The 24545-nt window shown below is 53.5% G+C and overlaps 3 protein-coding genes across 3 annotated transcripts in view; all 3 read left to right on the forward strand.

The window, feature by feature from the left end:
• The window catches only part of NOTCH2 (notch receptor 2), an 84857-nt gene extending 68498 nt beyond the window's left edge, over nt 1-16359 (forward strand). Inside the window, exons 23-33 of the mRNA XM_082766129.1 lie at nt 1397-1509; nt 2059-2588; nt 3346-3693; nt 3968-4110; nt 4853-5063; nt 5911-6007; nt 6369-6537; nt 10322-10623; nt 10992-11139; nt 11641-11738; nt 12611-16359. Coding sequence (XP_082622255.1) covers nt 1397-1509; nt 2059-2588; nt 3346-3693; nt 3968-4110; nt 4853-5063; nt 5911-6007; nt 6369-6537; nt 10322-10623; nt 10992-11139; nt 11641-11738; nt 12611-13954 — 3503 coding nt within the window. The 3' untranslated portion in view covers nt 13955-16359. The remainder of the gene's footprint in view (nt 1-1396; nt 1510-2058; nt 2589-3345; nt 3694-3967; nt 4111-4852; nt 5064-5910; nt 6008-6368; nt 6538-10321; nt 10624-10991; nt 11140-11640; nt 11739-12610) is intronic.
• A 1976-nt stretch (nt 16360-18335) lies between these two features.
• On the forward strand, nt 18336-20148 carry REG4 (regenerating family member 4). The gene is made up of 6 exons (XM_082766128.1): nt 18336-18457; nt 19143-19230; nt 19316-19428; nt 19526-19660; nt 19733-19838; nt 20018-20148. The coding sequence occupies exons 2-6, from the start codon at nt 19167-19169 to the stop codon at nt 20089-20091; spliced, it is 492 nt and encodes a 163-aa protein (XP_082622254.1). The 5' UTR covers nt 18336-18457; nt 19143-19166; the 3' UTR covers nt 20092-20148.
• A 937-nt stretch (nt 20149-21085) lies between these two features.
• Nucleotides 21086-24309, forward strand: HMGCS2 (3-hydroxy-3-methylglutaryl-CoA synthase 2). Its single transcript, XM_082766126.1, has 9 exons — nt 21086-21220; nt 21348-21796; nt 22076-22201; nt 22402-22566; nt 22641-22809; nt 22922-23092; nt 23595-23701; nt 23816-23941; nt 24023-24309. The coding sequence occupies exons 1-9, from the start codon at nt 21117-21119 to the stop codon at nt 24127-24129; spliced, it is 1524 nt and encodes a 507-aa protein (XP_082622252.1). The 5' UTR covers nt 21086-21116; the 3' UTR covers nt 24130-24309.
• The last annotated feature ends 236 nt before the right edge of the window (nt 24310-24545 follow it).

Raw genomic sequence — 24545 nt, forward strand, 5'->3', positions numbered from 1 at the left:
TCAGCTTTCCTCCATCAAAACCTTTCACTTTCCCTGCTTACCAGTGACCTTCTCTGCATGCTTTACCAGTAGTTTTTACTCCTTTTTACTTACAAAATTAAACACAATGAGATTTTTCCATTAAACTTGTGATTGTCAGATGCAAATAAATCACAAGAACACACATTTAAAGAGTTCATGCAGTAGGTTTTTGAATGCATCACATAGACTGACACAAGAAGTTGCTAAAAGAATGACACATGATGGAGTTGGAGGCAGGATAGCTGGTAGGGTACTGCTGTGGGATATTAGCTGAACACACAGGCTTGAATACAAACTCTTCTTTTATAATTTATGCCTTGTGTTGCTTCTGGCTCTCATGGAAGCATTACTGGAACTTGCAGCATGGGGAGTGCAGACCTGCAGCTCCTTAGGAGGAGCAGGGAGAGCTGCTGTGTCTCAGACATGAAATCTGTCTGGAAATGTTAGGCACAGAGGGGGAGCATGCCTCTTCCTCTAGCCGTTCGTCTTCTGCACATTCCACGTTGACCCTTCTGCCTGGAGGAGGCAGGGGGAGCTTTGCTGTGGTTTGTGACTGATAGGATGCCAGGACTCTGTGGGCCATCCTGCCCTGTCTGCGAGCTTTCAGGCTTGGCTGCACATGTGGGGAGACTTCTATTCATATTTTCCTGGGGGGTCCAAGTCATGTTTAGGTCATCCTCATCTTTTTAAATGCTGGCACCAGAGCTTGACTCTGGGTGCTGCTGCTAACGCTAGTCAGTGCAGTAAGACCTCTGCCTAGCTGACCAGCATAAGGAGGCTCTCCTTGCTCATCCTGTTCACTCAGGTTGCATCTGGTCCTGAGGCCTAATTTTCTCCAGGAAATCAGGTGCATAAGTGGGGTGATCTGTCAGGTGTTCAGGACTCCTTGCCTAGTCCAAGGTTGAGCACTTACGTTACTTCCAGTGTTAGGTGGTGCTGTAGATGCTCTTCTCTGTTTGTCTTTGCCAGTTGCTGTGTTGTTCACTCATGGTCAGAGAGCGATTTGCATTTGGATTTATTGAGCATCTCCCAAAAAGTGAAAAAATCTTTGGAACCCTTATTTTCTTGAGTCTTGTGCCTGGATGACTTAAGGGTGACAGCAGCAGATTCAGTATTTTTGCTGTCACGTGTTCTTGAGGAGGCAGACAAGGCGGGCTGTCTGCAGATAACCCGTGTAGATTTTGTTATAGCAGTAGTCTTTGGCTGCTACTTACCATATGTTATCTGAAGAGGTGTGCTTTACTTCTTCTGGGGAAAAAGTTTCACTGGAGCATTTGACATGTTGGCTGTTAATTAGTGTTTTGCTTTGTGACTGGTTTATGATGTGCACACGTACATTTCTCTGCTCTTTTCTCCCCACGTGTCTACACCTCAGGTCGTCACTGCGAGAGTGTGATAGATGTGTGTCCTCGGAAGCCGTGTCAGAACGGAGGGACCTGTGCTGTTGCCAGCAATATGCCAGACGGGTTCATCTGCCAGTGTCCTCCGGTAAGCACCACATGCTGAAACTGGATTGCCTGCCTCATCTCTGGCTGCAGACACATGAGTTTCACTGGTCTGTTGTTGGTTACAGTTCTTATGCATACTTGCATGTGTGTCCTTGGACGCTCTGTAGTTTATCTTTTAATTTATCTATCCTCAATTTATCTTCTTAGCTGGGAAACCCAGGGGTTCCAGGTACTGTAGAAGAATGATGCTGCTTATTGTTACTCTCAAACAGCTCTGCTGTTGAGGAAGCATAGCTGGCTTTTCTGTCAAAGCTAGCATTAAATTTTAACTTTTATTTTTTTTGCTATCCTTCATTCTTTGTACTTAGAGCTGTGAACAAGGAGAATCTTGCAGTAAGTCCATTCAGAAATGTAATAATGCAAGTTCCTAGTTTGTTCATGAAGATCCAGAAGATCATGGCACACTCTGATAAGGCTAAGGGAATTACTGGGGAGAAAGGGTTTGCATGGGACAGCTTGCCTCCTGTCTTCAGAATGGTGAAGAATAAGTTTTGAGCCTGTTTTTTTTTTTTATTTTATTTTCCCCTAGGGTTATTCTGGGGCAAAATGTGAGTTCAGCAGCCACAGTACTTGTGGGCAAGTGAAATGCAAGAAGGGCGAGCAGTGCATCCAGACATCATCTGGCCCGCGGTGCTACTGCCCCACGCAGTCTGTGGGAGAGGAATGCCAGACAAACACGGGCTGTGCCAGTGCCCCCTGCCAGAACGGTGGAAGCTGCCACCCTCGTTCTCAGCCTCCTTACTATTATTGTCAGTGTCCTGATCACGCCCAAGGCAGCCAGTGTGAGCAGCTCACACATCCCAGCCAAGAGCCTCTAGGATGTTTGGATTCCCAGTGTGCAGAAAAAGCAAAAGATGGCTATTGTGATGAGGACTGTAACACTCATGCGTGCCAGTGGGATGGAGGCGACTGCTCCCTGACAATGGAAGATCCTTGGGCCAACTGCTCCGCTTCATTGCGCTGCTGGATGCTTTTCAATGGACAGTGTGACGAGTTCTGCAACACACCCGAGTGTCTGTTTGACAACTTTGAATGTCAGCAAAATAGCAAAACATGCAAGTAAGGCATAATCCCAAGAATGGTTTCTCTGTGTTGCTAATAAATCTCCTGCTAGTGCTTTCAACAGTGGGTATTCATACCCGCTGCTCTAGTTCCTTCCTTTGTCTCTGGTCCTGGTTCATACTCTGCTAAAAATTCGGATCAAGGAGTTTCTGCTGTTATATTACTTCTGGTCTCTTTTTTTTTTTTTTGGAAAGTTCTGGAATTTGTATGTTACATACTAAATTGATAGCCTGAGCAATGGCGATGTGTTCACCCGCCTGATGGATGTGTGGAAATGTGAAAAAGGGAGCACTGCACCTTGTACTAGATCCTAGTAGTACCACCTTCTGTCCTGAACTCCACTGCATGCCTGCAACACCTGCATTTTTGTCCCAGCTGCTTGCTACCTCTGCATGTGTTTTCCTGCTTGTTTGTCGTGATGCTTCTTTCCCTTCAGTTATTTACGATAAATGTTACAGCACGTGATTTTCCCTTGATGTGGCAGGAGGTGCTGTAGCTTTTCTCAGTAAACAGAATAAGCAGCTCCCTTCACTGGTACCAGAAATGAACCACAGGGTGTTCTGTGCTCCTGTCTTCCACCCTGCCACCCTTATCCTGGGGTTACATCTCTTTGCCTTATGTCCTGAGCACAATTGTTAATTTACACCCACCACTGATGATTAGAAATAAGTGTGAGGCCTTCACCTTTAGGCTGCAGCTATGCAATACAGAATATATGTCCCATATGCTGCCCGTAACCCTTTATCTTTTCCAGGTATGACAAGTATTGTGCAGATCACTACGCGGATGGCCGCTGTGACCAGGGCTGTAACAGTGAGGAGTGTGGCTGGGACGGTCTCGACTGCGCTGGTGACAAAGCTGAGAAGCTGGCAGAGGGGACGCTCATCATTGTGGTCCTGATGCCCCCCGATGAGCTGCTGGGCGATGTCCGCAGCTTTCTGCGCACTTTGGGAACTCTCCTGCACACCAATCTGAGAATCAAGCTGGACTCCCAGGGAAACCCCATGGTATTCCCATACTACGGGGAGAAGTCAGCAGCACGGAGTCGGCGATCCCTCGTAGTCATTCGCAAGCACAGGGAATTAGAGCAGGAGGTCATTGGGTGAGTGGAAGCCTTTGTATTCCCCAAGCCTTGTTACACTGCTCTTACATGCCTGTTTCTAGGTGTCTGGGGCATTTTTGGACTATCTGGGGCTGTCACTCAACTGTGTTTTTTTGTTTGCTTGTTTGTTTTGTAATAGGAAAATGTAAAGTCATTGCAATTGCCAAATTCAGTGTTGGGGTGGAAAGATGATCTTAAAAAGCCACAGTTTAACCTAGTGCTTTGGCAAAGTTTCTCTCGCTAACTTCTGTGCCCTCCTACTGTGTTTCTGCAGCACCAGGGTCTTCTTGGAGATTGACAACCGTCAGTGTGCAGAGGATTCGGAGCAATGCTTTCAGAACACAGAAGCTGCTGCGGCTCTCTTAGCTGCTCAGGCAATCAAGGGCATGTTGCCTTATCCTTTTGTGTCTGTCCAAAGTAAGTAATTGCGGAGGAAAAGTTGGGCTTGCAAAATGCACACTGCTGTTATTGATCATCATCTTAGTATGTCTCACTGTTCAGTGTGGTTTCTGCTCTGAGGGGTATCATCTCCTTAGCAAGGCGGAGCATATAAGAGTGGAGCCTAGCCATTTTAATGCTTGCAGAAACAGTAATCTTCCACGTGCTGCAATGATCTTGGCTGTCCTAGAAACCACTCACTTGCCCTAAGCCATGAATTCAGTGAGAAAGGTGCCATTGAAGAAAAATTGGTGCTGGAGCATTTCTCAGTTTAGCAGGTGTTTGTTTCATCTGGCAAAATGTAATTGCTTTGATTTCTGCTCCCCACTCCCTCAGCTGCAACCTTTTTCTAGAGCGCTAAGAACACTGTTCCTAGCTGAGTCATGCTCCATATCTTTGTGTAGATTAGCACATCGATTCAGGATGGCTGTCATCAGCCAGCAGGAGGGACTCTCGAGGGAGAAGCAAGATCTTCAGTTCAGCAGCCATATACTGTAAAAATACTTGGAGAAACAAGATCAAGGGAAGCCGAACAAACATATGATATATTCTTAAAACAATCATAGCAGAGGCTAAAATTCGTCAAGCTTTTGTTCTAAAGATGTCACTTCATAGAAACAATATCCTCTGTGGGGGAAAAACTGAGCTAGAAGTAGTTCATAGATCTGAGATTGTTGCCTCAACTTTGCTAATCTCATTGTACTTTAACTGGAATTTTTAGGTGAGCCCTTGTTACCACCGAAGACCCAGTTGCTTTACCTACTTGCTGTGGCAGCTTTGATCATCCTCTTAATCCTTCTCTTGGGCGTGATGATGGCGAAGCGTAAGCGTAAACATGGCTCACTGTGGCTCCCAGAGGGCTTCATCCTGCGCAGGGATCCTAGCAATCATAAGCGCAGAGAGCCGGTGGGGGAAGATGCAGTTGGACTTAAGTAAGTTTGCATTTAGGCTACTAACCACGTGTTAATTAGCATGTTAGAGGATTTTAGGAATGTGGTTGATAAATCTTTCATTAAAGATGCTTAATTCCATAGGAAAAACTGCCTTTAAGCTAAAATGAATTTAATACGTCTGTATTAGACAGAAGAACTTTAATCTAATGTCCTGTAATCTAATCTCCTGGCTATGTTTGGTTTTCTGACGCTGTGCAATTCAGCAGTTAGGTGCTGTTAGTTGAATAATTTCCTTCTCTGTTAGGTGTGACATTTTTAGGTTGACAGGTGTCAATGAACTACCTCGATCCATTAAAGATATGGCTCAGAAATAATGGAAAGTTTTAAAAGACGAATTCCATTTATTCAGTTTTGACTTTCCGCTGAATTAACCAAATTGGCAGTTCAAAATACACAGCTCACTGTAGCTCCTGTGGTTCTGGGGGCAAGATGTATGCAGTCTGATTTATGCTCTGTGTGTTGCCTGGGAAGTCAGCATCTCCAAGCGTGACTGTGTGACATCTGAGATTGCTTCCCAGTCATGGGAGCATCAGGACCCAGTCCTGCAGTGTCCAGATCTGTGATTTCCACTTGGAAATTACAGTAGCTCAGTGCTGTAGTTGTTCAGGTGGACAACTCTAATCCATATTGTGCCTGCTGTCGTGCAGCAGCTGTCTGATACTTGTTCCAACTGAGACTGTAGTTGTTCCTTTCTAATTTCTTGGTCCCTCTGTTTGCAAGCTACCACACTTTCAAGCATCCCATTTCTGCCTCTGTGGGCTCGTATAGGTAGCAGCAGTAGTGTCTGATCAAGGCCATAAAGTAATGTGTTCTCCTTGTTTCTTAGAAATCTTTCAGTCCAGATACCAGAGGGTAACCTGGCAGATTCTGGACCAGCTGAACACTGGGCGGGTGATGGTGGACCTCAGCCAAAGAAAGCAAAGGTAAGTTGTTCCAAGAGTGGAATATCGCCCGCTTACAACTGATACTGCCTTTGTCTAATGAGGAGAAAAATTGCATTAACTTCCAGAGTATGCCCCTTGTCCTAGATCTCCATTTGCTCAGGTGTTTGTAACACGTAACTAATGATATCTGAAGAGCTGATATAAGTAGAGACTTTCATTAGCTTAAAAAAAGAGAAGATGAGAATCTCGGAATGGCTTGGGTTGGAAGGGACCCATAAATATCATCAAATCCAACTGCTCTGCCAAGGGCAGAGACATCTTTGACTAGATCAGGAGAACTTTCAGTGACATTGGCCACCTGATGAGCACTTTGAAGCAACTGCTTATTTCCTCTGCTCAGGCTGAGGACCAAGCCTTGCTCCCAGAAGCTGATGAGCAGATCGACCAGCGCCAGTGGACGCAGCAGCACCTGGAGGCAGCAGATGTCTGTGGGAGCACATCGCTAGCCCTTACGCCACCTCAAGCAGATCAAGAAGTCGATGTTCTGGATGTCAACGTCAGAGGGCCAGGTCAGTACTCCTGAGTGTCCTGTATGTTCTGCAAGCCAGGCACTGGCCTCCCTTATTTCCAGCTGCTGAGACTGCTAATGTTTAAAAACAATATAGGGTATACAGGGATACCAGCAGGACTTCTATGGTACTTGATAAAAGCTCATGTGCACTCCAGAAAAGAAAGCTGGAGTGGTTGGATCATGGTCTACCGCACATGGGATATCATATAAACAGTACAGAGTTCACATAACAAGCAGTGTTAGGAACTAACTAAGTTGTCTGTGATCTCCTTTATGACAATGCCTGACTAAAAGATGTCAGAATGCCAGAAGTGTGGAATGCAGACTTGTGCTGGAAGTAACTCCCAATTTCTCCAGCTGGATCACTGTAGAGATTTATGGCAGAGTTTGCTGAAGATCATTTTAGCAGGTCTTAAACCTGCACTGTTATCTGGGGTGGAAGCAAGGGCAGCCTTTTCCTGAATAAGATGACTTCTGGCAGAGGGTATGCCCTGATTAGCAGTGTGTGAGTAATCTGTGCTGGGACAGAGCAGCAATGCAGCAAGCGTTTCAATGAGTTCTTTTTAATTCAGTTATACCCTCAGCTGCTGGGTTCAGTGAGTTGTTGATCACTGTACCACAACTCTGAATGTGGAAAGAACTTTTCCTTAACACACATGCATGCACATTCTCTTCTTTCTGCCAGACTCAAATTTTCAGATGCAGTAAAAGCTCTGAAAGCTCTGTTGCTTTTTATAACTGGAGCGCTAAGGCTGTGTAATCTGGAAAGGGACTGGGTGGGTCACATGGTAATTGATTCCTGTCTTCTGAGGGAAGTCGACTAAGAATTTTACCCTGGTCAGAAGAGCTGAAAAAATGGTTCTTGTTCATACACAGAGAGTTGGTTCTGATGATCTTGCTGTTGCTGCTTTTTATTGGATTATGTGGAAATGTTTCCATGCAATTTAATGATGTCTGGAGCCATCTCTTGGTTCCCTTCTATTGTCTTTTCTTCTCCTTGACCCCTTAGCACTCCTAAATGCAAAGCACAAGGAAAGAGAGATTTCTGTGTAAGGAGTGTGAGAATGCAAACCATCAGTTTCTGCCAAGTCTAAGCTTTTTTTTTTTAATTTTCCCTGTTGAAGCTGCTAGTTGTGTGGCGGGGGTAAAAGCTTTCCAAGTGCAGGCGGTAATGTTATTACATCTTCTGACTGCTTATGTTTGTGTCCTCTCAAAGCTTTGTCCAGCAATAGCAGTGGAATAACATGATCTAAGAGCTGTTTTCCTGCCATTCAGATGCAACTGAGACTTGAAGCAAGCTTCCGTAAGCTATTCCCTTCTGCAGCATCAGAAGTGAGCAGCTGAGTTGCTTTCAGTGGAAGAAACTGTTTAAAAAGTCACAAGTGCTGGAGTAATGGGTTAGTAAGGAGCGGTAGGATTCCTCAGAGCAGATGTAGGCATCCATCTGCCCTGGTCACCTTCCTCTCCCTGCTAAGGAAGAAACAGGCAATTCTGAGATGCTGCCACCTCTGTCTCAAGCAGAAGCCCAAGAAGGGGGTCCAAGAGGTCCCATCTCCTATAGACTTTGCCAGTGGGTTCTCTGCATCCCAGCTTTTGGTATATTATTTGTGTATAGAGTCCTTCAGTTGTACATATCTGGTGAAATTTTAGGCTTTAAAGCCTTGCTCTAAGTTTACTCAGGGCTGTGTTCTAGAAAGACAGCAAACAGAGTTATTTTTTATAAAATACTGCTTTCACCTTTGTCCCTCCATGCTGTTCTTTCTCTGTGTCCCCCAGAGTGCTGAGGACATTCTTTTCAGTGGAGTTATTGTCAGTGTGTAACCAGGGTAATGCAATTATAGGCATAACTGGTACCACCACCTATAATTAAAACTGATTAACTGTCCCTATTATTTGGCCCTCTTTTTCAGTAGCTAAAACTTCAGCGGTTCAGACTGGAATTTTCCATGCTGTGTGTCTGCCTCCAGCTGGATCTTTTTGAGTTCTTTTCCAGCTATTTCAGAACAAGCTTGAAGGAAGGAAAAAAAAAAAAAAGGCATTGCACCCATGGCTTTTTCTTAATACTCCAACAAGTACTTAATTGTGACAGCCAAACTGGATGTGAGCTTTTTTGCTAGCTTCATAAAACTACCCGTGTGTGGCCAACTTAGGAAGCTCTGAAAAGAGCTGCACATACCTGGGAGACTTTCTGGAGGCTGGCAGCTAGTTTTTTGAAGGATTTAGTGCTCGCTGTAACTGTGTCCCCATACAGCAGCCGAGTGTGATCTGGCCAGGACAAACGCAGTGACTGAGCGAGTGCTTCTCTCAGGGCTGTAGTGGTAGCAAAAAGGAGGGCTCCTTTCTGTGCTCCATTTCTCTGCTCTTTGTATCAGGGCAGTACGGAGGAGACCACAGCCTGACTTGAATACTGAGTGTTCATTTGGGACAGGGGAGCAGAGCCAGCAGTGGGAGGGAGGGAGAAGCACAAAGAGAGGTGTAGCTCTGGACAACAGGCAAGGGGGTCTGTAGCCATGGCTGGGTCTTGGAACAGAACCCAGGTCTGTATGTCAACGCTTCTCTGCCTTCCAACAAATCCTGAGAAAGTTTGGTGAAAGGGTTTGTGTGCCCTGATTTTGGGCCACTAGGAGGAGCATGCATCCTGCTGCCAGCCTGGCTCAGGGAGGCAGGTCTGCTGCTGCAGCCATGATCTCTGCGGGTGGTTGATGTGGTTCCCAGCTGTAGAAGGAGAGTTTCTAGAATTCTGTAAAAGTTTTGGAGCTGTTCTAAAAAAAAGTGAGTTAGGAAAGCCTGACGATCAGAAGTTGGGAATATTCCCGTGTAAGCATGCCACTTGCATGAGGTTGTCATCGCAGTGTTTATCTGCACAGAATCCTAACTCTGTGATCACACACTTCGTTTAGTGCACTGTAGATTGAGAGTAACGCAGGCAGGGAAGCTGTTGCCTATAGGGTCCAAACTGCCTCCTGCTTGTACATGGAATAAACCAGGCAGTTGCTCAAAGATAGTCTTGAATTTCTGCAAGCAAGCCACACTGGAGAAGCAAAATTTGTGCTCACCTTTGTGGTTTGCAGAGCTCCAATTAGCACAGTGCTTCAGTCCTGCTGCCATCTCAGTCCCTCTTGCTTTCTAGGTGCCTAGGGTGTGGTAAAGTGTCTTACAAGCAAGATGAAGTTGATTCAGGCAGTCTTACTAGGGCATTTTTCAGCTTTAAGTGCCTCATTTAGCCAACTTCAGTGTCCTTTTAATGAAGACTTAAAAGATCGTAATAGATATGAAGGCTTTTGTCTGCATTTCTTTTCAGGTGAAATGCTACCAATAATCGGGTGCAAATGTCTGTGAAATGCCACCAAAAATTGGGTGTTAGCTCTCCAGTATTTTTCTCTATAGTTTCTTTTCCCTAGATATGTTATTACAACATCCACATGAATAGTTATACACTTGAAGTTTTTGATTTTATAGCTCTTGCTTCTCCTTACAAATTTAGCTAGCCTGTACGCTTTGAGGAAGTTTTCCACTTCAGCAGCAAACTTGTTTTGTTTTATGATACTTCTTTGAGAATTATCTAAGTTCTGTTGTGGTTGGATTTAAGTATCAGAGTCCTGCTTGGAAGGAAAACAGGTGGTTAAGTCTGGGCTTTAAGTTAGGAGAAGAAGAGGTTTGTGCTGAAGTGACCAGAGGGACTCTAGCTGTCAGTGGTCAAGGTGAGGCAATGCATTGGGAGAGGGCTTCCTTCCTCTGCTGTCATTGTTAGATTAACATGATCATCCCTCTTCTGTCCGCAGATGGATGTACTCCTCTCATGCTGGCGTCTCTGCGTGTGGGCAGCTCTGATATTAGCGAGGATGACGAGGACGCAGAAGACTCCTCAGCAAATATAATAACAGACCTGATCTATCAAGGCGCCAACCTGCAGGCCCAAACGGACCGCACCGGGGAGATGGCGCTGCACCTGGCAGCCCGTTACTCCAGAGCAGATGCTGCAAAACGTTTGCTGGATGCCGGTGCAGATGCTAACGCACGGGACAACATGGGACGGACTCCCCTGCATGCAGCTGTAGCTGCTGATGCCCAGGGTGTCTTTCAGGTACAGCAACTGAAGAACCTTTTTAGAGTGTTTGCACACTGTAATATACGAGCCTTTGCAGGCTGTGCTCTGTTCACTCCCTGCCTTGCTCTCACACCTTTCACAGTGTGATGGCCAGGTGAAACTCTATCTTAGATCCAGTTTCCTCAGGTATTCTTAGCCTGAAGAGCTCAGCATGCATAAATTGTCCTGCATCTATTTATTAGGTCTGACTGCATCTATATCACTCCCTCGTTATCTGGGTTCTTGCATTTCATTGCTCAGGCTGCTTTTTCATTATAAAGTTGCTCTTGAGTTTCTTTGAAATCCTTGATTTTCCTCTGTAGTGTTATTGGAAAAAAATAAATCTGTCTTCTTGTGTTGTCCAGATCTTGATCCGTAATAGAGTGACAGACTTGGATGCCCGTATGAATGATGGAACAACCCCATTAATTCTGGCTGCACGGCTGGCTGTGGAAGGAATGGTGGCTGAGCTGATTAATTGCCAAGCAGATGTGAACGCCGTAGATGACCACGGTAATGTGGATGTGATGAACCAGGCTGGGCAAATATTGTGGTGCAAGCAAGGAGGGGAGGGTTTCTGCTCTCCTAGGAGGTTTGTCTGCTCGTAAGTTCTGTAGCTAAATAGGACAGCAGACTCTCTGGCAGATGTCCTCCCAACAATCACAAACTGCAGGCTGCTTCAGAGCAGCTTGGTTAGAAAGTCCTAGGAAAGATGCAGGAGAAATACAGGGTTGGATGTGCTGGGATTTTGTGTACAGCAGGCATGGCTCTCTGGACAGGTTATTTTAAAATAACAACAAATAAATAACACACAGAAAGAAAGCCAGTGCTGGAAGTACCATTGTGTCTTGGGAATGTCACACAATTTCCAAAGTGTAAACATCGCTTCAGGATACGTTCACATGTTGTGAACTGTACTGCAGTTGCTTGCTTCCCTCTGTGTGCTCTGTCCATCTTGGCTCTTTAGAAGATAATTCATCTGTTTTTTAACGAAGTTCTTGGGTTTCCCTGCAGGTAAATCTGCTCTTCACTGGGCTGCTGCTGTCAACAACGTGGAAGCAACACTAGTGCTGCTGAAAAATGGAGCCAACAGAGACATGCAGGATAACAAGGTACGGTTTGGGTGGTGCTCAGCATGGCTGTACTTCCTATCTCAAAGCATCTCATAGATGTTGGAAGTGAACTAAATTCAAATTTTCTGAACTGGGTGCTCAGCGCAGGTCTTCCAAACCTGAACTGTGACTGGAGTTCTCCCCAAGTGCTGGATGTCCTGCATGACTATTGATTTGGGGCAGCAGTTCTCCTTCTTGTTTGGCCATGTTCCGGGCATCAGTGCTGTTCTGCCCCTGTTGCAGAAAGGGAGTGCAATGCACAGTTGGTGCAGGGGAGCACCAGGGTGGACCGTTGCTGATGTAAAGCAGCTGGATTTTGGTTAGCCAAGAGTTGGATCTGGTGGCACAGCAGCAGCTGTGTCCTGTCTCATTACCAGGGATCCCAATGCAGGGAGGAGGATATAGGGCAGAAACCCCACTGTGTGAGAAACGGTCTGCACTGTGCAGGCCTCGTAGCTTTACTGCTGTTAGTTTTTACTTCATCTGAGTCCTTGACTTCTTTCCTCTGTCTAGGGCTTCCATTTTGAATCATTTTCTGTTGCCCCGTGGATTGTAGATCCCCCAACAAGCTCTGTTTCTGAGCTGTTTTAGTCCTTTGTAACTTTTCCTTATGGAGTACCATGGGAGAAAGGCAGCAGGTGCTTTTAAAGTTCCTCAGAGGACTCATGGCAGAACAGCACCCATCCTGATGGGATGGCTCAGTATGCATTTATCCCTCCCTGGTGGTTTAACCCAGGGTGAGATGTTCTTGGAGGCAATTAATGAGGTACTGCAGTAGACCACGCTTCCAGTTGTGATACCCGTAAGAGCACGAGGTATATGTTGCTCCCTACCGTAACGAAGCTGCTAAAACACTTGCTCTGTGCTTTCAGGAGGAGACGCCGCTCTTCCTTGCTGCTCGGGAAGGCAGTTTCGAAGCAGCGAAGATCTTGCTGGACCATTTTGCCAACCGAGACATCACGGACCACATGGATCGCCTGCCCCGGGACGTGGCCCAGGACCGGATGCACCACGACATCGTGCAGCTTCTCAACGAGTACAACCTCGCGCACAGCCCCACCGGGCACCCCGGTGCCATGCTGAACTCTGCCCTCTCCCCGGTCATTTGCGGCCCAAATAGATCCTTTCTCAATCTGAAGCACGCTTCCTTAAGCAAGAAGTCGCGGAAACCGAACGCCAAAGGCATCATGCCCACAAACCTCACCAAAGACGCAAAGAGGAGAAGGAAGAAGTCCCTCAGCGAGAGCAAAGGGCAGTTCTCAGAGAGCTCAGTGACCCTGTCACCAGTCGACTCCCTCGAATCGCCCCATGCTTTTGCATCCGAACCAACATCGTCTCCGGTGATGCCGTCGCCAGGGGTGTTACACTCGTCACCCAGCTCCCTGCTGACCGCTCCGTCGGTGCAGGCCGCGCACTCGATGTCCTTCTCCAACCTCCACGAGATGCAGCCCTTAGGCCGTGGGTCCGGCACGGTGCTCCCGTCTGTCAGCCAGCTGCTCTCGCAGCACAGAACGACCCCTCCGAACAGCGGGCTCGGCAGGCTGCGGCCGGCCAACGTTTCCACCGAGTGGATGAACCGCATGGAGATGAACGAGTCTCAGTACAACGAGATGTTCGGCATGGTGCCGCAGGTGATGCATTCGCACCCCAGCGTCTCGCAGCAGAGCGGCTTGGTCCAAGCAGATACGAAGCACATGGGAGTGTCCAGGGAGTCTCTGCCCCCTATCATGACTTTCCAGCTGGTTCCCAAGGGTGGCATAAACCAGCAAGCACTGCCGCAGCAGGCCCAGTCAAACTGCGCTCAGAACATGGCCGGGCCTCTCAGCTCCATGTACCAGATCCCGGATTTGGCCCAGCTGCCCAGCGCCTCCTTCTCCATGGCTGCCATCCCTCAGCAGGACGGGCAGGTGGCTCAGACAATCCTCCCAGCCTACCACCAGTTCCAGAGCTCGATGGGGAAGTACCCCACGCCTCCGTCACAGCACAGCTGCTACTCCTCGGCCACAGAACGGACTCCTAGCCACAACCGGCACTTACAGGGGGAGCACCCATACCTGACTCCATCGCCCGAATCTCCAGACCAGTGGTCAAGTTCCTCCCCGCACTCGGCCTCTGACTGGTCTGATGTGGCAACCAGTCCCGGGAACAACCAGCGCGGGCCCGCGGCCGCCCACATGTCGGAGCAGCAGCGGAACAACATGCAGGTGTACGCCTGAAGGCTGCCCGAGGTGAAGCCTGACTAAAGCGGACTCCAGAACTCATGAAGGTCTTCCAGGATGGAAATGAAGAACCATTGTAGTATCCAAGAGTCTTAATGAGCCCAGGATGTTCTTTCGTTGGAGGGACTGTGGTTGCTGTAAGCTTTTATGCTTTCCTAAACAGAGAACTGTAGAAGCTGGTGGTGGAGAAGACCAGCTGGGTCGCTTCTAACCAACTCCCATCCACCTCGGGTGTGATTGCTGTCTGCACTGGATTCTCCAGTCTGCTTTTAAACACGTTCCACCACTTATCTGGAGAGACAGCTCTTCAGCTTAATGCATCTCATGGTCGTTTCTCCAGAAAATTAGCCAAAACCAGCTTTGTATCCTTATTTTGTTACTCCTTTTGTTACCTACATAACCGCTCTCTCCGAAGCACCTTCTACTAGTTCTCCTCGAGTTCAAGTTGCCTTGTTTTGACTCAGCTCAGAGCTGCACCCACATTCCTAGACCCCTCCTTCCCACGGCTCTCCTTGCTCAGCAAGCAAGCCAGACTTCCCAAAACACCTGCAGGTCAAGTGACTAGAGTCACCAGTTTCTGTCACGCAGCTTCACCCTCTCCTCTTTGAGAGCCTTTTTCTTATACAAACCTACTAATAACCCCTTACCATTCTCACTGCCTGCCCTCAAGGTATTCTGAGATTATATATACATATAGTCTTCTTTTAAGCCTTTTTATTTTATTTTTTAAAAAATTTTTCCTCCTGAAAATGCTGGTCTGACCTGTCTTCCCCCCGCGGTGGCCTGTAGGCACATCTCTCCCGAGCTGTATGTCTTCCTCGAGACACGCCTGACCCTCCTGACACACTACCCTCCCCGTGCTCCCGTCATGGCAGGCGTGTCTGTGACAGCCTTCACGCGCTCCCTTATCGGAAGAGATGCCCTGGATGTCATACAGGCCTGCTGATAAACTCTTGGGGATTAACATGAGTGTTTCAAAACCTAATAGTGCAAGCTCCCAGCATTCTTGCACGGCGCTCCCCTCCCCTCCATCCGAGGGCTGCGCCGTGTGTCCTGTCCTACAGGTATCGTATGCTGCCTCGCTGTGGTGTTATCGAGAAGCATCAAGGATGTTGTTATATGTTTGCAGTGTGTGTCCTTCTGCGTCGGGAACGGTCTCCAGCCCTTCCAAAGCGTCCCTCTCGCTCCAGCCCTGGGGCAGTGCTGCCTCATCCTCCCCTTCCCACAAGGAAGCTGCAGCACTGAGTCCTGAGCAGGCTTCCAGCAGCGCAGCTGAAACCAGGAGCTGGGCCGAGCGGCTGACCAAATAGCTCAGAAACCATCTGGTGCAGTTCGGTCCACAGGTTTGGGGCTGTGCTCTGCTCTCAGCTCCAGTCTGTACTACAATTTCCTGACTGAGGTACGATGCCTACACAGCACGGCAGCGGCATCGAGCTCCCCTGGCGGCTTTGCAGTTCGGGAGAGCAGCTGTCCCTGACCCTAGCCGGACAGCCGCTGTTTCTCCCTTTTCCACAAGAGTAACACTTCCCTGAAGGGCTCTACACCACTCAGAAGTAGAAGTGTAGGTTTCTAGGGGTGGCTCGCTCCTACCTCTTCGGGGGAACCCTGCAGACGCGTTCCAAAGAGATCTGGAGCTGTCGGCTGTCGCCAAAGGACAGAGGCGGCCGCTCCCCTCTGAGCAGCAGTTATTTAGCATCCTACCATGTACAGTATTTTTCTCCGATGTTTCTTTCCATTCTAATCGAGAGTAAAGCTTTTTTTTTTTTTTTTTTTTCCTAATTCTTTTGATTCAACTCAATGGTACATGAAGGCAGGGCCTCAGGAGGAGCTGGTTCCAGGGGCCGTGTATTTCGGGCTGAAGTTTTTTGTCCTGAAGTTACTGCTTTTTCTGACGCACACAGCATTCCCCGTCACACTCGCCGCAGTGTGTACTGTGAAGTTTAGCTGCAACTGACTCAGATTTCCAGGCAGGAGCCCGCGAGCTCCTGGAGGTCTGTCGAGGTACATGTTTCACTGCAAATAATGAAGTGTTGCTACATCAATGCTAAAGAAACAAAGGGCTTTTCCTCGTTAGCCCCAAATAACCAAGTGCCTTTTTATATATGTGGCTACCATTTACAAGATGAGTGCTTTCTGTGGAACGAAGCCAGTTTCGTGCCTGGTGTGTTAATATGATGGCCCTCTGCCTTTCCTTTTTTAACTACTTGTAAAGATAATATCTCCTTAAGGTGGTATTTTATCTCATAAGTTGTAGAATAACCATTCACACAGCAGCATTTTCCTATATTAATAATGGAAAATATTTGCTTATTTTTACATTTTTTATAAAAGTCTTTTATGAAAATAGTTGCTGCAAAATGTATAAGCAATTTTTATTCCCAGAATAAAGAGTATGTGCCCGGTGTCTGTGTGCTGCTCTTCTCATTTGCCTTCCCAGCTATCATGGCACAGCCACTGCATTGTGAAGACAGGGTTATAAATGCATTTCCAGCGTGTGGCAGCTGTTTGGGCCCCTGAGAAGGGGAGGACTCGTCAGGACCTCTGCAGTCCAGGTCAGGAGAGAGATTTTGGAGTTCAGGAGTGCTTTTTGCCATGGCTCAGCAGCACACCAACATCATTAGCTCCATCCAAGGAGCTGTGCCACGCTCAAGCTTAGCAGGAGGATCTGGGGGGGGTCCAGCTGGAATGGATGGGGAGGAACTGAGATGATCTTTTTGCGAGATGCTTTGAATAAAAGCTTTCGCTTCCCTGGGAGCTGGAGCAGGGCTGGGAATTTGTGACGATTCTCCGGCCTTGGAAGCTGGGAAGCGTGGCTCTTCCACGCTGTGTTCTCAGACCTGGAAAGTTTCAGACTTGAACAATTAGAGAACAAATTGACAATGGCTTCGTTCCTGGGTTTTGAGCAGGGAGCTGCCCCTGAAGCCTCAGGCTGAGCAAATGCTCACCTGGCAGGTTTTCAGCTCTCTCTGTGGACACTGGCGGAGCTGCTAGCAGAATTACAATGCCTAGGAGGGATAATAAAGCTGCTGGGGGGACAATTTTGGAGTTGAATACTCAAACAGCGTAGCTCCTTCTTCTTCCAGCAGAGCCAGCTTGACGAGTAGGAGTCTCCAAGAGGCTTTCATCCACCTCCCACAAGGTTCCCCATCCCTGCCAAAGTTGAGGCAGCTCCAGCGAGCAGCGCAGCGCCTCTTGGGCATGGCTGCAATGCATTCGGGGCTGCTCAGGCTGCGACCTGCATCTCCTGGGGCTGGCTGCGTGCGTCTGCCCCTGCCCCTGATGATGAGCGGCCTGTGAGAACCTGTCCTGGTGCATCCAAACAAGCCTCATTGAACCAGCCAGGCAGGGAACTGGGGCATCTTTTATTTAGCTGAGGAGTAATGGAGTAGCCTCAGGCTCCCGGAGGGGATATTTCCATGCTTTTTCATAAAGCGAGGGTGAAGCCTCATCTTCAGGGGAGGGGTTGCTGTGTTCGAAGAGCGTCCCCATTAGCCAGAGTGGCTGGGCCCCATCTCCAAGGTCATCCCTTTCTCCTTGGAGAAGCGATAGCAGGCGGCCGCCTCCATCGGATCCTCCCTTTGCTCCCAGCACGCGGCGGCTGCATCGCAGCTGCGTGGGCGAGGGAGATGGGTCTGATCCTCCGCCCTCCCTCACGGGGCGAGGGCCGGGCCTGCCAGCGCACGCTGGGCTTGGAGGAGCTGTGTGTTTGGGGAGGCAGGAGCCATGAGAGAGCCCTGAGGGGCGAGCACGCGGCTGCTGCCTCATGGCGGGGAGCAGCGGCCATGTTGAGGCCCGGTGGGACTGGAGGAGCTGCCTCCTCCTCCTCCTCCTCCTCCTCCTCCTCCTCCTCCTCCTCTTCTTCATCTCCTCAGAGGGCCTCGGGGCCCTGCGTCAGCGCTGGGCGTGGGGGCCGGCTGTCCCCTCCACTATCTGATGGCCCCCGGCCGCGGGCTGTCCCCGCGCCCTGCATCCTGCTGGCAATGCCGCCAGGCAGTTCAAACAAAGGCGGTGGCTGACGCACTGCGGAGCCGGGCAGGGCATGAGCCCCGCGGGCCCCGACCCCGACCCCATGGGTTGTAACCGGGGCCTGGGCACGGGGATGCTCAGATCACCCCAGGACGGCCTCCCCCGGGGGGTCTCGTCCCTGTCCCCATCCTGTGGTGCGCCGGGGTGGCCAGGTGGGCCCCCCCGGCAGGTGTGAGGCTGGAATGTGTGGAGAGGCATCTCCGTTTGCGTGGGTAATTCGTGCTAATTGCAGGGGGTTTATTGACCAACTAGGAGAGGTTCTTCCTGTCGCCGAACGCAAACTGCCGAGAGCTTGGCGGGCTTCCAGCGGAGGTGGAGGGCGCAAAGCGGTGAGCTGTAAGGTTTTTATGGTGGCCATCACCTCAGCTCGGCAAATAGTGAGCCTGACGAGCGCGGGGCTATAAAGGGCAGCTCCTCTCTCGTCCCGGAGGACTCAGCAAGGGGCTGTTATTCCTTCTGATCTCCATTTGGCAGGTGAGGACAGGGACCCCCAGCCTGCACCCACTGCTGACCGCTCTCCCCAGCGCAGTGCCGGGGGGCCCAGGGGTGGTGGGAGCGCTGGGGGAGGCAGGCGCAGCCATGCAGTTTTCAGCCCCGCGTTGACTTTTGTTGCTGCTTCTTTGAGGGGAAGATGAGCTGGGTCTGCAAATAATCCCCGCTGCCGGGGATTAGGGCAGATAAAGGGGGAGCTGCGCTGCGGTGGCATGTGATTTGCCTCCATAGCCTGGGTCTGGCGGGGATGCAAGCTGGGGGAGAAAACAAAGTCATGCACAGAGTCCCTGCAGCCCCACTGGCCCCTGCTCTGTCCTTGCCACTGCTGCTGCCCAGCACCAGCACAAGGCACGGGGTCCGTGGTCCGTGCTGGTGGCCGCACTCTCCCTGTGGTCCCCACAGAGCAGCGTGGCTCCCCTGGGTGCCCCCCACCAACACCAGCACCAATAGGGCTGGGACCCCCCTGGCGATGCCCCCTGGGGACCCTGAACCCTACTGGGGGGCTGCAGCAGTGACCCGTGCTGGGGAGGGGACGGGGGCACAGCCCCGGGGTGCCAGCTCCTGCGAGGGACCGGGCTCAGGCTGTAGCAGGGTGGGTTGGCGACCCCATGTGAAGGCAGCAGCCACTGTCCCCGAGGGATTTGGTGACCCCCTTGAGCTCTTGCAGGGGACACTGCCAGAAGCGAGGAGGATGGTGGCAGCGGCCAGGCGTGCCCTCCTGCTGCTGGGCTGCACGGCGATCCTGCAGGTCACCGGTGAGTCCTGGTGTACACCCCGCGAGCTGGGGAGACGCTTCTGGCTCGGGGTGGGGGGCACGGGGCTGAATCTCCATCCCTGCAGGTCTCCCTTCAGCAGGCGCCAGGTACCTGGTTGACTGCCCCGAGGGCTGGTCCTACTACAAGACCAGCTGCTTCAGGTATTTCCGCCAGCTCCGCACCTGGGACGAGGCAGAGGTAAGCCCACCGGGGTGCGCGGCCGGGTGTCCCCCCACTCCTACAGCAGGGTTGCGGGGTGCCGGTGCCCCCTCACTGCCCCGTGTCCCCCCTGCAGGCACAGTGCCAGAGCAGCTACTCTGGAGCCCACCTGGTGTGGGTGGAGGAGCCCAAGGAGGCGGTCACCCTGCGCAGGGTCATCTCCTACTACCAGCGCTCGCAGCCCGTCTGGTTCGGCCTCCAGCTGCAGCAGGTGAGGGGGCGGTGGGTGCCCGCGGGGCTGGGGGCGGCGGGGCCGTGCCTCTGACCCTGCTCTCGTGCGCAGGGCAAAAGCTGGCAGTGGACCAACGGGGGCAGGTACAGTGACACCATCAATCTTCCTGGGAACGGTGCCCATGGGGGGGAATGCGCCCTGCTGACCCAAACCAGCGGTGAGTGCCTGCAGCCCCATGTCCCCGTGCTCGCTCTCAGCTCGTGCCCCTTTCTCCTCTGGAACCCCGTGAGCATTTGGTGTCCCAGCTTGGGGTCTGTCCCACCGGGCAGGGGGAGCTGAGAGCTGCTGCCCCTCTCCTCCACCAGCCGCTGACCCCTCTGCACATTTCTCCTGCAGGTTTTTCCGTGTGGTCCAGCGCCGACTGCCAGCGGCGGCACCACTTCATCTGCAAGTTCACTCCTCCGCAGTGAGCGCCGAACCCCGCGCTGGCTGCACTCCTCCCATCCTACCTCCGCCCTTAACTCTTAAAAATAAACCCATAAAAAGAGAAGCATGCAAATTCAGTGTGTTGTTTTTGCAAAGACCTGGGCTGCTCTGCCCACGGGCGTCGGGGTGAGGCAGGGGCAGGAGTAGGGTGCTGCTGCAGCTCCCAACACTTCCCAGCTGCTGGTGCTGGTGGAGTTAAGTGGGGAGAGAAGTGTTTGGGGTGAGTCCCCAGGGGCCATGGGACCTGGGAGGCATGGAGGGACACAGGGTGCATGCATAAAGTGTCCCTGGGTGGGGACAGGGTTGTCCTGGGTGTGCAGGCACAGGGGACAGGGCCCCCCCTGGGTGCAAACGGTCCCGCGTGCACACGCGGGTCCAAGGGGCCATGTTGACAGTAGCACCAGGACCAAAGGTCCCCTCCTGTGCCACCGCAGTGCTGCTCCAAGCATCACGTGCCTGTTTGCTCTGCTGTTTTGGACACGGCTCTGCCCCCACACACCTCATCTTTTACCCCGGAGCAGCCACACATGAGAAAGGTGGACGCGTCCCAGGTGGCATGGGTGGCACCGCGCACCCACCACCCTCTGGTCCCTTCCCCTGGGCAGCAGGGGAGGTCACACAGCACTGTGCACGCTGCCTGGTGGCCACAGATGGCGAGCCACCCGTGCCACTGCCACCACTGCCCTGTGGGCACAGCGCCGAGTGGGTCACTCACAGGCACCGAGCCCATCCCGCTGCTCTGCCAGGCTCCAGCCAAGCATGTCCCGAAGCTTTGGGACACAAAACAGAGACATCCTGCAAGTCCCCCCCTCCAAAGCCAGCGCTCGCTCTGCTGTCCCTGTCGTGTTGGCTGGTGCTCGGCGACCTTTGAGCACCAGGGCCCGGCATGCTGATAAGGGCCGGGGGGGCCACGCTGCCCGCCCACGGTGGGACCAGGCAGTTTATAAAAGTGCTGCGTCAAGCCCGTCCTGCCGTCTGTCCCTCTGTTTGTCCGGCGGCCGGGGCGAAGATGCTGCGCTTGGTCGGCCGCGCTGCGCGCTGCTGGGGGGCCAGGCGGGGGCCGGCACGGGCACCCCGCGTGTCCCAGTGCCCCGCGGCCACCCTGCAGGCACGGTGAGAGCCTTCATGGAGCAGGCAGGGTGGGCACAAAGCCCAAAGGTGGGGGGTGTGACACCCAAGGGTGTTGGCGTGTCGGAGAGGGGGCCGCCACGGGACCGTCGCCGCTCCCTCTGCCCCGCAGCCTCTCCAGCACCGCGGCGGCGGCCGGCACGGGGACCTGGCCCAAGGACGTGGGCATCCTGGCGCTGGAGGTGTACTTCCCCGCACAGTACGTGGAGCAAGCCGAGCTGGAGCGCTACGACGGCGTGGAGGCCGGCAAGTACACGCGGGGCCTGGGCCAGCAGCAGATGGGCTTCTGCGCCGCCCACGAGGACATCAACTCCCTGTGCCTGACGGTGGTGCAGCGCCTGGTGGAGCGCGGCCGCCTCTCCTGGGACGCCATCGGCCGCCTGGAGGTGGGCACCGAGACCGTCATCGACAAGTCCAAGGCCGTCAAGACCGTCCTCATGGAGCTCTTCCGCGACTCGGGCAACAGCGACGTGGAGGGCATCGACACCACCAACGCCTGCTACGGCGGCACGGCCTCGCTCTTCAACGCCGCCGCCTGGGTCGAGTCCAGCGCCTGGGACGGTGGGCACGGACAGGACGTGGGGCTGGGGGGCAGCCGGGCACGGGGAGGGCAGCGTGGGATGGAGGAAGGAGGCAGGAGGTGGCCTGAAAGCCAGGGATGCTCCAGCGAGCCCTGAAGGCAGCTGCTGCCCCTCGAGGCTGCCCATCACCTTCCTTTCTCCACCGCATCGGCCGTGGGACACCATGGTGCAGGGATCGGGGTGTTGGGGTGGTGCCAGGGCCGCGGGATGGAGGCTGCTGCATGCTGATGTCCCCACCGGCCCCTCTGTCCTCCCCCAGGCCGCTACGCCGTGGTGGTGTGCGGGGACATCGCCGTCTACGCCACGGGGAACGCGCGGCCCACGGGAGGGGCCGGCGCCATCGCCATGCTGGTGGGACCCAACGCCCCCCTGGTGCTGGAGAGAGGTCGGTGCCGCTGCCGAGACCCCCGGGGACGGGGGGTGACAGTGCTGGGGGATGCACCCCAGGGTCCCGGCTGGCCGTGCCACCCTAGGCACCCGGGGAGGCCGGTGGGTGCTGTGGCCATGGCGGTGACGGGGTCACCGTGACGGGCAGCACCCAAGGGTGCTGGGACCCCGACACCCGGCTCTCCCCTGTGCCCCCAGGCCTGCGGGGGACCCACATGGAGCACGCCTACGACTTCTACAAGCCTGACCTGGCCTCCGAGTACCCGGTGGTGGACGGGCCCCTGTCCATCCAGTGCTACCTGCGGGCGCTGGACCGCTGCTACGCCGTGTACCGCAGGAAGGCGGAGAGCCAGCGGCAGCAGGGTGAGCGCTGCCACCGGGGCGCCCGCACGGCCCCGCAGCCCGCGGGAGGCTCACGGCCCCGCTCTGCCTTCCAGCCGGCATCCAGCAGCCCTTCACCCTCGACGACTTCAAGTTCCTCATCTTCCACACGCCCTTCTGCAAGCTGGTGCAGAAGTCGGTGGGGCGGCTGCTCCTCAACGATTTCCTGGCTGCCCCCAACCCCGACACGGCTGGCGGTCTCTACAAGGGGCTGCAGCCTTTTCGGTGGGTGCACGGGGTCCCTCCGTGTCCCCCGTCCCTCCCAGTGCGGTGGGGACACCCCGGATTGCTCCTGGGGCTGCCTGCACGGGGTTCAAGCCGGGCTCTCTCCGGGCAGCGGCGTGAAGCTGGAGGACACCTACACCAGCAAGGAGGTGGAGAAGGCGTTCCAGGCGGCCAGCCAGGAGATCTTCAACCAGAAGACCAAGCCCTCCCTGCTCCTCTCCTCCCGCAACGGCAACATGTACACGCCGTCCATGTACGGCTGCCTGGCCTCCCTCCTGGCACAGTGAGTCCCGGGGGGCTGGCGGCGGGGGGAGGCCGATTTGGAGACCCCCAAATTTCCTTGCGTGCCACCCCCACGTGGGCACGGGCTCGCCTCCCGCCCCGCGCTGTCCCCGAGCCAGCGTTTCCATGCCACTTTGCTGGAGAGCATAAAGCCCTTCTGTCAGCGCCACGGGGATGAAAACCCCCTTTTTGTGCCTAAAGAGCCCCTTTTTGTGCCCCACCACCGGCTGGGAAGGAGCCGTGGGAACAGCCAGGCACCAGGGCAGTGCGAGAGCCCCGGGATGTGGCAGGGGACAGCAAACCTGCCCTGCTCCTGGCGTGGCAAAATTGCCCCGTTTGCTGTGTCCTCCTGCAGGTGCAGCCTCCCTTATCTCCCCCTGCCTTTGGCACCGCAGCTCCGGTTGCAATTTAATCCAGCCCAGCGTGCCAGGGCGCTTCTGGCTGAGGACACAGCCCCTCACGCCGCCCCTCCGGCCCCAAAAGGCTCCCAATTCCCCCCATAGGTGCTCGGCTCAGGACCTGGCCGGCTCCAGGATCGGCGCCTTCTCCTACGGCTCGGGGCTGGCCGCCAGCATGTTCTCGCTCCGCGTCTCGCAGGACGCCTCCCCGGGTGAGCCCCGTCAAGGGTGACGGAGCTGGGTGCCGGGAAGGGAGGGTGGTGTGGGGTTGCGGCCGAGGATGCTGGCTCCCCCTGACCCTAATCCTAACCCTAACCCACGGCCAGGCTCGCCCCTGGACAAGCTGCTCTCCAGCCTGGCCGACCTGCCCACCCGCCTGGACGCCCGCAAGCGCGTGGCCCCGCAGGACTTCGCCGAGATCATGAAGCGCCGGGAGGAGACCCACCACCTGGGTGAGCGGGGCCACGGGGGGACAACCTCCCCTTTGGGGCCCCGTGGCCGTCCCCGCTGAGCCTGGTGCCCTGTCCCCGCAGCCAACCACACTCCCCACGGCTCCCACGCGGACCTCTTCCCCGGCACCTGGTACCTGGAGCGGGTGGACGACAAGTACCGGCGGCAGTACGCCAGGAAGCCCCTCTAGGGCACGGCACGGTGAGGGGGGACGCTGCCCTCCCTGCCTGCCCCCAGCCCCGGGACCCCAATCCTTTTGGGGTGGGGAAGCGGCGAGCAGCCACTCGGGACCCCGAGCTGGTGGGGACGGGGGCGTTTTCTGCCCAAATGCAGGCGGCACAGGGAATAAAGCGTGGGTGCGAGGAGGAATGCCCCAGCTCTGGCTCCCAGTCGTGAATGGTCACTGCTAGCCAGCCCTCCCACCCCATAAAGGGCCCCCAAACACTGCGGTGTGGGATGGGATTTATCCCCGGGCACCCCATGTGCCCGAGGCGCATGGCACCTCCCAGCCCCGTACCCCTTGGATAGGTGTGTGCCCAGCACCCTGGGGCCAACGGGGTGCCAAAATGCCATTTTCCCAGCTCCTGACAACGGCACCGTCCCCAG

The sequence above is a fragment of the Aythya marila genome, assembly GCF_965140915.1.
Source record: "Aythya marila genome assembly, chromosome: 8".
In the NCBI taxonomy this organism is placed as follows: Eukaryota; Metazoa; Chordata; class Aves; order Anseriformes; family Anatidae; genus Aythya; species Aythya marila.